The sequence below is a fragment of the Chelon labrosus genome, assembly GCF_963514085.1.
Source record: "Chelon labrosus genome assembly, chromosome: 20".
Taxonomy (NCBI): Eukaryota; Metazoa; Chordata; class Actinopteri; order Mugiliformes; family Mugilidae; genus Chelon; species Chelon labrosus.
The window spans coordinates 13,460,478-13,476,801 of record NC_140353.1 but is presented as its reverse complement, the minus strand read 5'-3'; the positions used below and the strand labels follow the sequence as shown (position 1 = coordinate 13,476,801).

At 41.9% G+C, this 16,324-nt stretch overlaps 1 protein-coding gene across 1 annotated transcript; it reads left to right on the top strand.

Moving 5' to 3' along the window:
- The first annotated feature begins 2,684 nt into the window (after positions 1-2,684).
- Positions 2,685-16,324, top strand: aspg (asparaginase homolog). The gene is made up of 16 exons (XM_084569243.1): positions 2,685-3,302; positions 4,526-4,649; positions 6,896-7,007; positions 7,210-7,335; positions 7,441-7,524; positions 7,971-8,097; positions 8,215-8,327; positions 10,480-10,665; positions 10,751-10,864; positions 10,974-11,084; positions 11,238-11,333; positions 11,854-12,017; positions 13,482-13,568; positions 14,089-14,188; positions 14,267-14,329; positions 15,265-16,324. The coding sequence occupies exons 1-16, from the start codon at positions 3,116-3,118 to the stop codon at positions 15,289-15,291; spliced, it is 1,821 nt and encodes a 606-aa protein (XP_084425369.1). The 5' UTR covers positions 2,685-3,115; the 3' UTR covers positions 15,292-16,324.

The window sequence follows — 16,324 nt, the reverse complement described above, 5'->3', positions numbered from 1 at the left end:
ACAAACGTTGTTGCTGGCTGTTCTTTGATGACGGTTTGGTGTGTTTGCACCCTAAATAAGAAAAGACTGACCGCAAGGACAAACACAGATGACTATTGGTGGTGCTTTTCCTCATTGGAAAATGGAAAATGAAATAAAAGGTGTAGTGCATCCACAAATATCGGCCTACATATCACAGGCATACATATAACACGCATCAACAGTGCTTCTGTAATTACTCCTCGGCATTGCACCTTTAAGCCAGATTTTTGTTTTTAAATCAAGATAGCTGTACATTTTTAATATGCAGCTGTAGCATTTTATTATCCCAAACCAGCTATTCACTTGGAGGCACTTTATAAAATGATACAAACTTAAAGCTTCTATCCCACATAAAGGCTTTTGAGCTGCATACTCATGTAGAGATGCACAATATGAAATAGCTGCAACTATAATGACCATCTGCACCACGTTTATATACTGCAAAAAACTGCTGCAGATGTTTTACCAGTCTGTGGTGGCCAGCGTCCTCTTCTATGCTGTGGTTTGCTGGGGAGGAAGCAGCAAGAAGAGGGACGCTGCTCGACTGGACAGACTGGTGAGGAGGGCTGGCTCAGTGGTGGGCACAGAGCTGGACTCTCTGGTGACAGTGGCAGAGAGAAGGACCCTGGACAAACTGCTGTCCATACTGGACAACGCCCACCACCCTCTGCACAACACCTTCATCAGGCAGAGGAGTGTGTTCAGTGGCAGGCTGCTGTCTCAGTCCTGCTCCACCAACAGACTGAAAAACTCTTTCGTCCCCCTGGCCATCAGGCTGTACAACAGCTCTCAGTGATGGCAGGAGACACAATAGACAATGGACAAACCTTTTGCACCTACTTACCGGACACTCTCATTTACCATGTCTGTCTACCCCTGCTACATCTGGTGACTGTGATTTTCATTCATTTTCTCCCATTTGTAGCTCTCATATTTATAAAAAAAAAAAAAAAAAAACCCTTCTACTTCTACTGGTCACTTTATATTTATATTTCTAACAGGTCACTTTATATTTATATTTCTAACAGGTCACTTTATATTTTTAACATAGTTTATAGTTGTATAAACATTTTATTTCTAGTCACTTTCTATTTTTTATATAGCTTTTGTATTTTATGTTCAATGTTTGTAACTGCTATTTTATGTTCAATGTTTGTAACTGCTACTGGATGCTTGAATTTCCCTTGGGATTAATAAAGTATCTATCTATCTATCTATCTATCTATCTACATTTATATACGCCTATGATCCTTATAAAGTACTGTAGGATACCTAAGTACAATTTAATGGGCTGCTTTATGCTTTATAGTACTGCAAAAGACAGTTTTACTATATTGTAAAACTATATTGTCTGAAACCATTTTTTTCATAGTTATTATAGCTTTTACATAGAAATTACATATGTTCCCTTGTTAACAATAAGATACATTGTTATGAATGTACTTTTAATTTTGATTGCATGGTTTATTAGATCCGTTACAATTTTCTGGATGGATGTATGTCATCTTTACTTGAGTATTTTATATTATGGTATCCATGCAGCCTGGAGTCATGATGCGTCACTTTACGATATGTGCAATAAGCAGGCCACAGTTCATTTTGGAATAATCTTCAAACTGACTTCTCTGAGGCTGACTCCATTCCAGCTTTTCCAGTAAATCAACAGCAAGTAGTGACAATTACTCACAGGTATATGAGAATATTTGAAATGCATTTACAATAATAAATGCAATGTTGTGAATTACCGTACTACGGAAGCATATTGCTGCCACACTGTAGAAAAAAAAAGGCTCAATATTACGTAATTACATGAAAGTTTCTTGTTATAACATGATATTTTTCACGTTTTAACAAGATAAGTATCACGTTATTACATGAAATTATCATGTTATTTATGAAATTATCACGTTATTTCATGATAATGATAATTTCATGTAAAAACGTGAAAATATTTTATTTTGAAATATCATTATCATGAAATAACGTGATAATTTCATGAAATAACATGATAATTTCATGTGATAACGTGATACTTATCTTGTTAAAACGTGAAAAATATCATGTTATAACAAGAAACTTTCATGTAAAATACATAATATTGAGCCTTTTTTTTTCTACAGTGTGACAGCAATACGCTTCCGTAGCTACAGTTCAATAATAACCTGTGCATGAATAGAAAATGAACTAGTGAAGGTGTCAGGCTTCAAACATTCCCGGCGAATCAGTGATCTCCTCGCAGGCACCAGGCCCCGTTATGAATCCACTTACGCTTACATGATTATAAATAGCGATCTGTGTATTGATGACTGTTTGGCAGAGCGGTGTTAGGAATAAACTTTGGCTATGACACCACATACTGCACATCGGACATTGCTTGGAAAAAACTGTCTTTCTTTATTCGTCCCTTTTAAATAAACAAACAAATCGACAAATAAATGAAAAAAAATATGAAATCGTACCACTTGAAGTTATTACTCATAAAGCGCATACATATACATATAATAATATATAATAAATATAAATTTCACAATGTATGGTACAGCTTATTGCACAATATAATTGAGTAAAATACACATAATCAGTAGTAAGATAACTATGTATGAAGGACTCATCCCAGAAGCTGTTGCATACAAAATGTCAGAATATTTATTTATTTGTTCTTGCTGTTATTAAAGTTAATGTGATTTAAATGTGTAGTTATCCACTCTGCACTGAGTTAGTTTGCAGAGTAAACTGTGATCATGTGTACTTCACTCAAGACCACGCCCACTGCACTGACGTCAGAGTGGATACCGTCCATCAGCGTTTCAAGGACAGAACGAAAGAGGGGTCCGAGATGTGGATGAGGAGTTAGTAGGGGACTAAATGTGCAATTTAAAAAAAAAAAAAAAAAAAACCGGTTCCGCCCTCGTCTTGTGCATCACATGGTTATGATGGAAGCTGCTTTTGCGTATATAAGGCTGCAAAATCTGCCTTAAAGTCAGGGGTGGTGACTGCACTTGTAGACCAGTGTGTTGTGATCGCTTTCAACAGGCGCGTGTTTTTAAAGGGGCAGCAGCAGCGCTACTTTCAATTCAATTCAAGTCAAGTCATCATGGCGGATTCAACATCCCTCACCCGGGCTTTGTCACAGCCGAAGATGGACGGGGCCGACGCTTGCACTTACCGGGGTGCCCGGACGCATATGTCCCGAAGGGGACAGCTGGGGAGCTGCGCCGCAGAGACTCGAGTCCTGGTCATCAACACCGGAGGAACCATCGGGATGACAGAATCGCCTGAGGGTAGCTATGGCTAACGGAAATCACTGTCATGGATGTTTCTGTCTAGTGTGGTGTTTAGCCAGGACTGGGTTTTGCTTTTCCGTTAGCAGGTTGTTTGCCTCATGCCCGTGTGCGCATGAGGCATGGAGCAAATGCTGCGTGACAACAATCGGCACGTGTATCCTAAAATAGTCCTGCAAACAGCTTACCCACTCAGCTGAGGCTGTGGGATGTGGAGAGTTAAGCAATATGAAGCTACCCCGGTGTAAACATGATCCAACTTTCTGAATCCAAATGTAAAATGAACCAATGTTTCAGCGATGGACAAATCCAGGACCTTAATAATAATAATAATAAGTTGGGTCAGTGTGATCAGAAGTAATTTCCTCCACCTGCACAAGAGCCAGCCTGGTAAACTAAAATGAAGCTTGTAAATCTTTAATAAAATAAATGCTAAATGTGCTAGTGTACTGTACAAGCACCCCCCTCCTTGATACAGCTGGATCACCATCACTGATTCTCTCAATGAATAACCAGATGTTGACATTAGGTGTTGGGCAATATCTGGAGCGTCTATAGCCATGCTGAATAACATGCAAAGGTCCTGCCAGGTTCAGACATGACTGAAATCAAAACTTCTCTAAGGCCGCCGGTCTCTGTCTGCATTTTTTTTTATTGTTTTATAGGAAGAGCTTTACATTGCCAGCACAGTAACACGTTTTATTGTTGTAGTAGCCCTGTCTAAATGTGATAAAATGGTTGAAGCTGACAATGCCTTAATGTGAATAGAAAGGGTTACTATCCTGTACATGTACATATGCTTCTATATATGACTGAGGTCGTAAACTGAACTATTTTGGCACCAGCTTATTATTAAATTGGAAATCGCGTACTGACACTTGATATACTTTGGGCTCATATGTGTTTACGTAGCATTACTGGACTTAACTGTGTGGCAATAATCGTTTTCCAAGTGCGTCTACACATTTTATGCTTGTGATGATCACAGATTTTAGAAATGGCCTGCAATGATTAACTCAGTGTATATATGAATATACCTAAATGCATTTTCAGCAACTGTAATGATGTAGTTTCTTACATTTGCCACTAGAGTTCAGCATGAGCCTGATATTGTGAGGATGGTGAACCACATAGGCTCTGCTGCTCAATGACAGTAATTCTGCACGAGCAAGCTGTGAAATATGACAAACCTCGTCTGTGTCTGTTTTTTTCGTGACTCACAGGTCTTACCCCAGAGCCCCATGCCTTTGTGAAGAACCTGCGTAAACTGCCCATGTTCCACGATGAGGAGTATGCCAAGAAGGCTCGCATCGCCGAGCGCTATCCGCCTAACACCCTGGTCCTGCCGTAAGTGCACCAAGAAGTCTTCTGGACTCGGTCTGCTCATATATATGACTTTATTTTACATATTTCTGCACTTCACCTACCCCGCCTTATAGAATAAAGTATTTGTGTTTTGACCATATGTGTAATATCTTTTGTTATTTATTTAAGGGCTGTCATTTAGCCATTAGATTTTTCATTTCCTTTACACTTGATGTATTATATTTACAATGCAGTAGTGAAAAAAATCAAATGCTGTCTACAGTGTGTGCAGACCACTTCAAATCATAAATCTTCATCCAGAGCAAGATACGGTATAATATCAGAAAAAGCAAACGCCGAATGAAAACAAATCACTTTCCTCCTTTTGTTGTACTAACAGGAAGCCAGCTTCCCATTCTGACCTGCTAGATCACGGGTGCTGTAGCACTGGTAGCATCGTGTGCACCTTTGCTGTGCTTGTGAGTGGTTTGATGTCACTGCCGTCCTTAAGACCTGATGTTAGGGTGTGCTTGCCTGACAAGAAATGCATGCCGACGTGTCCTTCGGGCCAGTTGGAGGAAATATTCTTGTACCTCCCTCTCTCTCCACTTGTTTAATGTGAACAACAAGCCATCTGATTAAATAACTAACCGACTAACGTAACATTTCTTTGAGTTTTGGATTTTAGATACTATTGTGTGTGTGTGTGTGTTTGATTCGAAGTTTTCTCTTTGTCTGGCGCATGCGTTGTGGAGTAATGAGAATGGACCGGGCTCATTAACAGTCTCTTTGTCCGTGCTCACTAATTCTCCTCACTCTTTTCATGTTGACTGCTGCTGTGAAATTGGGCTTGAGTGGCTCGTATAGTGAAGATAAGGCAGTCACGCGCCTCACGGTGTTAAGCGTTTTGCGAAAAGCTCAAGTTGAGAGTGTTTCTTGATCTCTTTCCGAGGCACGAGAGCTTCCTGATGTACTATTATCTGTGTCTGTTTTTTAGTCTCAATATTTGATTTTAGCCCATATGCAAATTTAACAGCTATACTGTTGATCTTGTGCAGTTACCTAGTGTATGTCAAATACTTACTTCTGTGGAGGGAATTAGTTTATTGATTTATTGAAAAGCTTTATTCACGTGATGTTGAGCGGCAACGCCACAAGGCTGGTTGCTCCCCACCTCCAATCTACTTCTCTCTCACACCCGCATTCATGCACTGATTATTCTTAAGCTATGAGGCATCTTAGCACGGGTATGCTAATGTGGAGCTTTGCTACACCTTAGGGTACACTGCCAGATAGATGAGTAATTGGTGATTTGAATATTGTTTTCTTGTGGCACTCTGCCTTCAAGATTATCAACAACATATGTTCCGGGGTCGTGTGTGGACTTAAGGCTAATTAGAAGAGTGTCTACAGGACCCCTGGTTGGATGGACCGGGGCTCGCCTCCTCTTCCACCCGCTGTTCCATTCAGCTCCTATCTCTGTGTCATAAGGCTGCCCTATGGTAATGTTGGAGGGGAGGTAGGGGGGTAGTCCCTCTCTGTTTCTTTAAAGGGGAGATTAAAAAGAAAATCTTTCCACGGCTGTTGAGTCAGTCACGCCGCCTTACGCTGGGTGTCGGAGGTGGGGCCGTGGGTCGCCCGAGTTAAACTCCACTTAGAGGCGACATAAATATGCATACACGGAAGACTCCCTCCCTATTATTTGGTATCAAAAAAAACAACACCGGCTTTTGGCCTAACCTAGAATGAGTCACTAAACAAGCCTCAAGACATACATCCCCACATTATGTCGTTCAGAATTGCTTGGCTTAACTGAATACTGTAGTGTAGCTCCACAGAACAGAGGAGCTTTATTTTGTTAAACAAAAATGCCTCATTTTCAACGTGCGTCCCTCTAACCGTATGACTGCACCCCTCCCTTTTACACTTACAAAATTCTTTGTGTGTATGAAACAGGTTTTGGCACCCTGCTGCTGAGACAGAAGGCCAAGCTAAATAGACTGTGTCTCACTTCATGAAGTCAGCGCTTTTAGCTTTCCCCTCCTCTTCCATAGATTCAGCTCCCCGCTCGAATCAGAACCGGATCCGACTTTTTTAGATGAACACAATGAACACAAATAATCATTTTTCACAGTGAAGATTAGAAGCATTTGCCAGACTGCGTGTATTCTCTGTGTTTTGTAGTGATCATCTGCACTTGCCGTGGCTGAAAGCACTGATATTTTGTGGTAAATATGATTGAATATGTGACTTGAACTCATAGATACACTTTTTTTCTTACCTCCCAGGCCTAATAAAGACAAAATACACATAGTGTACACTGTCTTGGAGTATAATCCTTTGCTGGACTCCTCTAATATGACCCCAGATGACTGGGACAAAATTGGGAAGGACATTAAGGTAATTGCTGCTGTATTGCTTCACTGTTGGATTGTAGTATCCATATGAACACCAAATTATTTCTGCCTTTAAAAGGTAAACATCAGTTAATCTTCACAGTCCTCAATAAGTACTGCACATCATATTTTAGAAGAATGATTCTGTATGGACGTTAAAATGAAGAACTCCACTGTTTGTTCTTTGTCTTCTTGTCTGACACTAGGAACACTATGAAACCTACGATGGCTTTGTGGTCCTTCATGGCACAGACACTATGGCCTACACGGCCTCTGCCTTGTCCTTCATGTGTGATCATTTGGGCAAGCCAGTCATTCTCACCGGCTCCCAGGTAAGAGCTGCTGTCCTCAGAACACCAACCAACAAGTACAAGAATAGTGTCTGCACGTCTGCTCATCTGTCTGTCGTCTTACGATGATGCACGCTCTGTCTTCAGGTGCCCATCTATGAGCTCAGGAATGACGGCAGAGACAACCTGCTGGGGGCGCTGCTAATTTCTGGCCAGTATGTCATCCCTGAGGTGAGGAAAAGGGGACAAGGCCTAAGTTCTACTTGTCTACATGTTACCTACGTATATGATATTGCCTTATTAGATAATTATGCTTCATTTATTTGCTTCAAGTAGGGAGCACCAAGAGTGGCTGTATCGCTACTAAAATGTGTTATCCCCTATGTTAGTGAATGACCTCTAAATTAATTGCTGTGCTCTACAAAGAGAAGTGTGTCTACTGTCGGCATGCAAAAGGTGACAAACGCTCACTTAAGGGACTTGTCTGATGAGAATATACTTTCATGACTCTGAGCTGTGTTTCACAATACTGAGCAACAATTAACTGGAATATGAAAAAAAAAGGTTGTATTTATCTGATTTTGCTCCACTGAAGGCAAGGAACTAGGAACAAACTCATGTGTGTTCGATGACAGGCGTTTTGTAATTTGCCCTTGTGTGTTTTTCTCTCTGTTCAGGTTTGCTTGTATTTCTACAACAAACTCTACAGAGGGAATCGCACCACCAAGGTCGATGCTGGGAGTTACAGTGCATTCTCCTCTCCTAACTTGCCTCCTCTGGCCACCACTGAAATTGATATTACAGGTAAGTCAGACATAAAACGCTGCTCTTTGTATACTGAATATAAATCACTTTTGGTGTTCAAGTGAGGTGTTTTTTTTTGGTTTTTTTTCCAATCTCTCTTTTCCGTCTTTCCTCTAGTCAACTGGGACACAGTGTGGAGGGCGAAAACCATAGCAAAGTTTCAGGTCACCACTAAGGTGAACAGCAACGTAGGCCTGCTCAGACTGTTCCCAGGAATCACTGCTTCTACTGTAAGTTTGTCTGTCAGATTCACCGAATGTTCAGAGGCTACTTGTTATCCTTGGTGTTTTTGACACAACAGAATAATTAGTATAGCAATACATACAGTTTTGCAGACACTTCTAAATCCCAAATGGCTCAGTTTCGGGAACCCACCCAATACCTGCAAATCAAATTTGGTCACTCATTTTGAAGTGCTGTTTTTTGACTTGGGCAATAGACTAGCAAGGCCTATGAAAAACACATCTCACTGGTAAAGCAGGGAATCTCCCCGCTCCCCGAACCACTCTTTCCCCATGAATCCTGGCGTTGTCATCTTGGAATATGCCCGTGCCATCAGGGAAGAAAAAAATCCATTGATGGAATAACCTGGTCATTCAGTATATTCAGGTAGTCAGCTGACCTCATTCTTTGGGCACATAATGTTGCTGAACCTAGACCTGAGCAACTGCAGCAACCCCAGATCATAGCACTGCCCCCACAGGCTTGTACAGTAGACACTAGGCATGATGGGTTCATCACTTCATCTGCCTCTCTTCTTACCCTGATGCCCCCATCACTCTGGAACAGGGTAAATCTGGACTCATCAGACCACATGACCTTCTTCCATTGCTCCAGAGTCCAATCTTTATGCTCCCTAGCAAACTGAAGCCTTTTTTTTTCTCTCACTGATTAGTGGTTTTCTTAAGGCTACAAAGCTGTTCAGTCCCAATCCCTTGAGTTCCCTTCACATTGTAGGTGTGGAAATGCTCTTACTTTCACTATTAAACATAGCCCTGAGTTCTACTGTTGATTGATCACGATCAATCAGGATTTTTTTCCGACCACATTTCTTCTTGGAAGATAATGGTTCCCCACTATCCTTCCAGTTTTTAATAATGCGTTGGAGAGTTCTTAACCCAATTTTAGTAGTTTCTGCAATCTCCTTAGATGTTTTCTCTGCTTGATGCCAATGATTTGACCCTTCTCAAACAGACTAACATCTTATCCATGGCCACAGGATTTGTCTTTCGACATGGTTGTTTAAGGAATGAGAAGCTACTCATTGCATCAGTTGGGGTTAAATAACTTGTTGCCAGCTGAAAGATAATCATCCATGCAGTAATTATCCAATCGGACGCTTGTACATATTTGCTTAGTTAAATCCAGGTGGTGACTTTTTTTTTGGCCAGGCAGTGTACTTGCATCATTCTTAGATCCTTAGAAATACTTAATTACAATTAGGGAAATGCTGAAAGAAGTAAGTTAAATACAGCCAGCATTGTCCAAATCTTTCTAGTCCTGTGGTCGCATTAAAATGTACTTAAAGCTTTATGTTCTTCAAAGGTAACGGACTGTTGTTTTGTCGAACTGCAATAAACTATAGTTAACTTTAATTTAATTGCGCTATTACCCATCTTCTGTTACTTCCCCACTCATGTAAACTACCATCAAAGCTCAGGCCGGAGAAAGATGAGACGGAGTTATGGGGCATGTCCAATCACCCTGTAAAGAGGGAGGAGTGGCGGCAGATACTGTAACATTCAGCTGCACCTCCCCCTTCAGAGGCTGCTGGGAGAGTGACTTTACTGTCTCAATCTGCTCCCACTGCCCAACTCTGCTATCAAGGCTTTCTTACGGCCTTTAACTGCCTTTATGAGGCGCCGCTTTGATTAGGCACCAGGCTCTCGTGCGTCTGCGGTCTCTGCTGTATCAGAGCCTCATTGGTAATCTGCGTCAGACCTTTCTTGTCAAACTGCTTATCACATCAAAAAATACTGACTGAACCTGGCACTTTTAATGCCACCTTCTTCTCACATTTTATGGTAACTGCCGTGGAGTTGCCAAGTGACTTTATGCTTGCTAACACCTTCAGATTAATTGCTCTCCTTCCTGCCATTTCAGTCATCTGCCGTTCTAGTCATATTCCTTGGCTAATGATGTGGTATAGGGCCTCCCGGTGCCAGGCAGCCAACCAGTGACTGAGATACTGGTTGCAGAGACAGCACCAGATGGGCTTTTAGGAGAGTGGATGGTCTCATGCATTGCAGTGAAAGGGGCTGCAGGAAAAATAACATGGAATACTAATTTCTCAATTTGATTCTACACCGTTGAGCAGCCAGTTCAGATGGCCACAAATTTGCGATATTTATGATCTGAAACTGCGTTCACATCTGTGTCCAGGTGAAGGCTTTCCTGCAGCCGCCAATGGAGGGGGTGGTGCTGGAGACCTACGGCAGTGGCAACGCCCCCAATAACCGTCCCGACCTGCTGGCTGAGCTGAAGAAGGCCACTCAGCGTGGCGTCATCATCATCAACTGCACCCAGTGTCTGAGGGGAACAGTGTCTGCCTCCTACGCCACCGGGACGGTAGTTCATGTCAATCATGACCTCGCCCAATATATGTTTAATTTTGTTAAGAGAACCAATGAAATAACTTCCTATGATTTTTCAGGCGTTGATGGAGGCAGGCCTGATAGCTGGAGGTGACATGACTCCAGAGGCATCTCTGTCAAAACTGTCCTACGTATTGTCCAAGAGAGAGCTCAGTCTTGGTGCTAAGAAAAAGGTTTGTGTCTTTATTCACGTTTCTGCAGAACTGAAGTTTCCAAGGAAGATAACAGCCACAATGTAAACGAAAACATACACGTGTTAACCTGTTTTGTGACAATGTCCAGATGATGGCTCAGAACCTCCGAGGTGAAATGAGCGAAGGACCCAAACCGTGTCTAAGCGACAGCCGTTTCATTCAGGTCATTGCCAAGTCTTTGAGCATCGGCTGTAAGGAGGTGAGGGCGACAGTGCCTTTACTGATTGCACCGTCCTTACTAACAATCACAACATTGGCTTACTAACAAAACAATTTGATTTCACATTCGATCAATCATACTTGGAGGAATTGCATTTTTCTGATTTTCTTTTTAAATCTGCGGCATCTAAAGGACCTGGAAGCCATTCGTGACGCCCTGACTCCCCCACTGGCGTGTGCTGCTGCCAGGACCGGAGACATGGAGGCCTTAAAGGCCCTCAAAGAAATGGTAAACAGTCCTCTACCACTCACGTGAACTAATAATAGTTGTAGTAACTGATAATAATTACCCGTTTTTGATTGTTTGTCAAGGTGCAGTCTTTATTTTAAATGTACACTGAGATTATTAAGGTTTATTAGCCTGCATCAATCTTCCAAACTCAACACGGCGCGTGCTTCAGCTAGACCAGTAAAGCAATGCTTGAGCAACCTAAAAAGTTTGATTTTGTGCCCAAAAGGCAAAATTGTAAAGTTCAGAACAGTTCAGTTCCCTGTCATGAACAGGGGAATAAAGAACCACACTAAAAAATGAGCGTCTGTGCACATTTATAGCAGCAGGACAACATACTGGATGTTTAATGGATCTGTGGCGCCGGCTTTTAATGCTTTGGCTGCACAGATCATACTTAAGATTGAGGCATTGTTGGTTTTGCTCTATAATGAGATTCCGCACTAAGAAAAAATAGCACATCACAAGACTTGCGCCTTTTACCCCCAGCACATACAGTGATGTTTTTCCCTTTTCACAGGGCAGTAACTTGTGTCTGGGTGACTACGATGGCCGTACACCGCTACACATTGCTGCCAGTGAGGGCCACCTCGCAGTGGTGGAGTACCTTCTGAGTGATGGAGCTTCAGTCTACGCCAAAGATCGTTACGGCGACACTCCGCTAAGCAATGCTGTACGCTTCAGGTAAGGTTGCCTTCAAAGCTAAGTGCCGGCATGTTTGTTTTTATCTGGCTATGGGAGTTATATTGTCCTTCATGAAGTCGCATTTAAAATCCCTCTTTGCGCAATCAGAAACCTTTGTTGTTCCCCTCAGGCGTCTGACTTGTTTCCGGAAAATATGTTCTTAATAGCTGCTGTAGAGGGAACTTCATCAAATGAGCTGCTGCAAGGTAGAGAATCTGGTTAAATGACAAGAAAGGAGCGGCGGCTGTCAGAGAGAGACGGGGGGATTGGAAACCAGGGGAGAGACTCATAATGGAGTTTAGAGGCCGGGGTAATAATTATAAACTAATTAGGCTAATTGTCATCTGACAATTTAGAAAATGTTTATTTTTACCACCGCTGTTTTTTAATTTCTTATAATTTATTGACACAGCTCTGAACGCCTTTCGGGGGGGAATGATGGCCGTGCTTAATATTTCTGATGGTTGAGCCTCAGGGTGAAAAACATTGAGCGCGTGCCAGAGCCGAGTGACTGTTGTCCTATTTCAACGGTTGGCAGTGCAAGTGTGGACTTGTTTCATTTGTGGCAGCGGGAGGGATGCACCGGAGCGCAAACACCTGTCGTCGTTTCACTTCCTATAGCGGCGCTATGCGGTCCGGCTAGCCGGGCTTCTCTTTAAATATAGTCAAGGAAATGACACCAACATATTGAAGTGGAGGTTTGAGTTGCTGTCGGGATGTCTGATGCACCCCGTCACTGACATTTCACACTGCGCCACGGCCTGATGGCCATATAAGGAGAGGCAGAGAGCGTAGAGGAAGAGAGGTTATAGAACAAATGTGGGGAGTGTCCTCTGAACCAGTCCTACCAGCTTACTCCCAGTTTCACCCAGAGAGATACTGGCTTCTAAAAACTCTAAAGGAAGTCTGTCGTGTCCTTTTAATAGTTTCTTTAGGTGTAGCTACACATGCCTGGAAACATTTAAGCCTCAAATTTAATCCATAGCGACACGTTTACCCTATTACATAGTTACACAGTTTTACTTTGTAGGAGCAATTTCTGTCTTTTTGATTCACTGTTATATCCTGTGACCGTCACAACAGGTGACTCCTGCATGGGCGGTTTATTGCGGGGGATAAGGAACGTGTTCTTACTTGCCAAATGGCAGCTACAGCCGGAGTGACTCACTCAGCGATCGGCAAAATTTAGAAGTTGAAAATCATTGAGATATATATATGTATATATATATGTATATATACATACATACATACATATATATACATATTTGAATGAAAATGTTTAAATAAATGAACCATTAATCTGTTATTTATCAGCCTGTACATTTAATTATTATTCATTTTTTATTTTAAGGTGATGATTTCAGTTTGACTTTAACTGATACACTAATAATATTTATCTATTAAACAATTTAAAATAAATAAATAAATAAAAAAATTAAACACTTTCTTTGCATGGCATCTTAGAAAGAAGGAAGTCGTGAAGCTGCTGAGAAAGACCGGAGCCCACTTTTCCAGAGACGAGCTGGAGGAAGCAGGAACCGAACTGTGCGGGTGAGACAAAAAAAAAAAAAAAAGAGAGATAAAAGTGTTCAAACGCATAATGTCACAAGTTTCTCGGTCGCTCAGCCGTGCACAGTGACCCATCCTACATAGCTGACACAGGTACAACCAGTCGTCCCGCTGTTACACAAACTGCAGGAATGCTCCCAGGCAGCATAGCTCTGGATCCATTCTCTAGTGTCGGAAAGTGTACGGCGCACTGGATGGCCCCCGTCATTCACCTACCTGAGACACAGGTTTTGACAAGACAGTTCCAATTTACAGTTTCAAGAACACACCCTGTGTAAGCTACGATGAACATGGCTTGTGCTGAGATAAAACACAAACAGTTGTGGATCGTGAGGCCCAGTATTATTGATTTGTTCCATTTATGTGCTGTCCCAATCTCTGCTAAATCTCTTTGCATATCAAACTGTAGATGTACTTCACCTAGTGTCTGTTTGATCAATACCATTTTCTTCTGGAAGTGTTTTGCTGTCATACAGTAACAATGTTATTTTGTGTGCCTCAGCCTGGCAGCCGTCGGTGACCGGGAGGGCCTGGAGGTCTGGATCCTCGGCGGAGCGGATCTGAATAAACCAGGCTACGATGGACAGACAGCAATTCAAGTGGTAGGTCCTCAAGAGATGTGCCAGGCTTTAACAACGCTGCTCAGTTCTCAAAATAAACTCATTCTTCACCTGTCACAGGCCCAGGCTGCCGGCAGACTGGACGTGAAGGAACGTTTAGTTCAGCTCATGAACGAACCCAGGGTAAATACAGTTTTTGTTTCCACCAGAAGCTTTAAGTTCACATGCAAACTCTCTGTCTAAAAGTGTCCCTCTCAACTGTTTGTCTTGTTCAGTTTCTGCGAGTTTTTGATTGTGACGATGATGATGATGATGAGGTAAATCCGATGTGGTGCACGTTGTGTTTCCCAGACTCAGGGCGAGATCCCCTTTAGCATGGCTGCTTTAACCCCTCATCTCCTCATGTACATTTCAATTAGCTTCACATCCATCCCTCCATCCACGTCACAAGCGTACCCTGCTCAGGCTCGTGGCCCGTGTGTCCCGGCATGAACCGTGGAAGAGGCACGGTTACATTCGTGCTGGTCACCAGGTCTTAAACATGCAGGCAAACAAACACACTCACGCTGAACCAATTTGCCCAGCACTGAGAGGAAACTCACAGATAATGAGGAAAGTTTAACATGGCATGCATTAGAATTTATTAAAAGAGTTTCTGAAAGAAGAAAAGAGAATAAGTGGTTTTTAAGAATTGACATAGAGTGAGGTTAAAACAGAAAACATGATGGTAAAAAAAAACAACTAAAAGGTGAATCTCTTATATAATTACTCGGGCAGCTTCTGACATCTTTCTTTTGTATTGTTCCATTAGATTGAAGCTTATTTTAACTTTGGGAAATTCTTACAGGCAGGTTTTAAAGAATAAAAGGCACCAAAGAATAATCATTCCATCAGCAGAACAACAGATTGATAGTGGAACCTGCTTGCTTTGAGCGGTGACAGTTGCATCTCAGGACCCGTTTTTCTGCAAAACCTGCATCGATAAAATCTGGTCACCTTCTGCCCGCGAGTGCCTGAGCTCCACTAGGCCGGCCCTGCGTGTTTGTGACAGTGCTCGTGTGTGAACGGTGATCCAGCACAGCCGCATTAACCCTGTCTCTTGTTTGTCGCCGTGGCAGAACGAGGGGGTGATCGAGTTCTCCTGAACCCTGGCCGTGAGAGCTCGACCGACGGGATCCGTCCTCTTGTTTCCTGCCGAGCCACCCTCCGAAGCACTGTGCTCTCTTTTTAAGTGTCCGCACATATTCAGTTTAATCCATCCAAGCCTATTAATAGCATAACAAATTCTATAAACACTGCTTTGATTGTATGTTGCTCAAAAAAAGGCACCACTAGACGTATGTATATGTTTGATTATTATACACCAGTCTATGCAGGAGACTGTGCTGAATGTTTTAATCAGATGCCTTTATTGCTGTGTGTTAACATGCTGATGTCTAATAAGGGAATTAATGATAAACTTTGTTTTTTTTATGTCACTACTTTATAAAGTAGTATTTTCTTCTTCTTTCTTTAGCAATATATTCATGATGTTTGGAAGTATAGCGTACAATCACAAATGTTACTTTTATGCATATTTTTATTGCGAGAGTTGGAAAGTATGGATGTAAACTTAAAAAGAAAAGGGAAATTGGGTTGTGTTTTTATAATCAGGGATGTCCACTTTAGTCAGAATTTGCGTCTTCCGCCCCGAAGCACGGGTTTTTGTTCCCCTCTGCTCCAACAGGTCTAACAAAAACCTGTAGTTACCTCCGAGACCCATCCAGCCTGTTCCCCTGTGCCGGCGGTCGAGCTGGAAGCGTCGCATATCTCTCACTTTGAAATGGAAAGGGGAAGTCCGGGCTATTGTGTGAGCCCGATAAAGACCTCAAACTGCCAACTGTGTCCTTTCGAGCATTTTGAATGTCTCCTTATATCTGTCACAATAATAAAAATGAATTTTATTGTCGGGCAACGAGTAAATAATGTTACTCTTGTTTGGTGTATATTTCTTTAATCAATCAGTCATAATATGTTGAAATCTTTAAGGAAGAATTTGTTTATGATTACATTTTAATGATTTTTCTTGCAATTTCACTCTGTTGCTGCCTTGATGTATTATAAAAACAAAAAAAACAAAAGAAAATGTACGAAGGTGTGTTTCTATTGTTAAAAATAGCAGCAGAAATAAATCTTTTG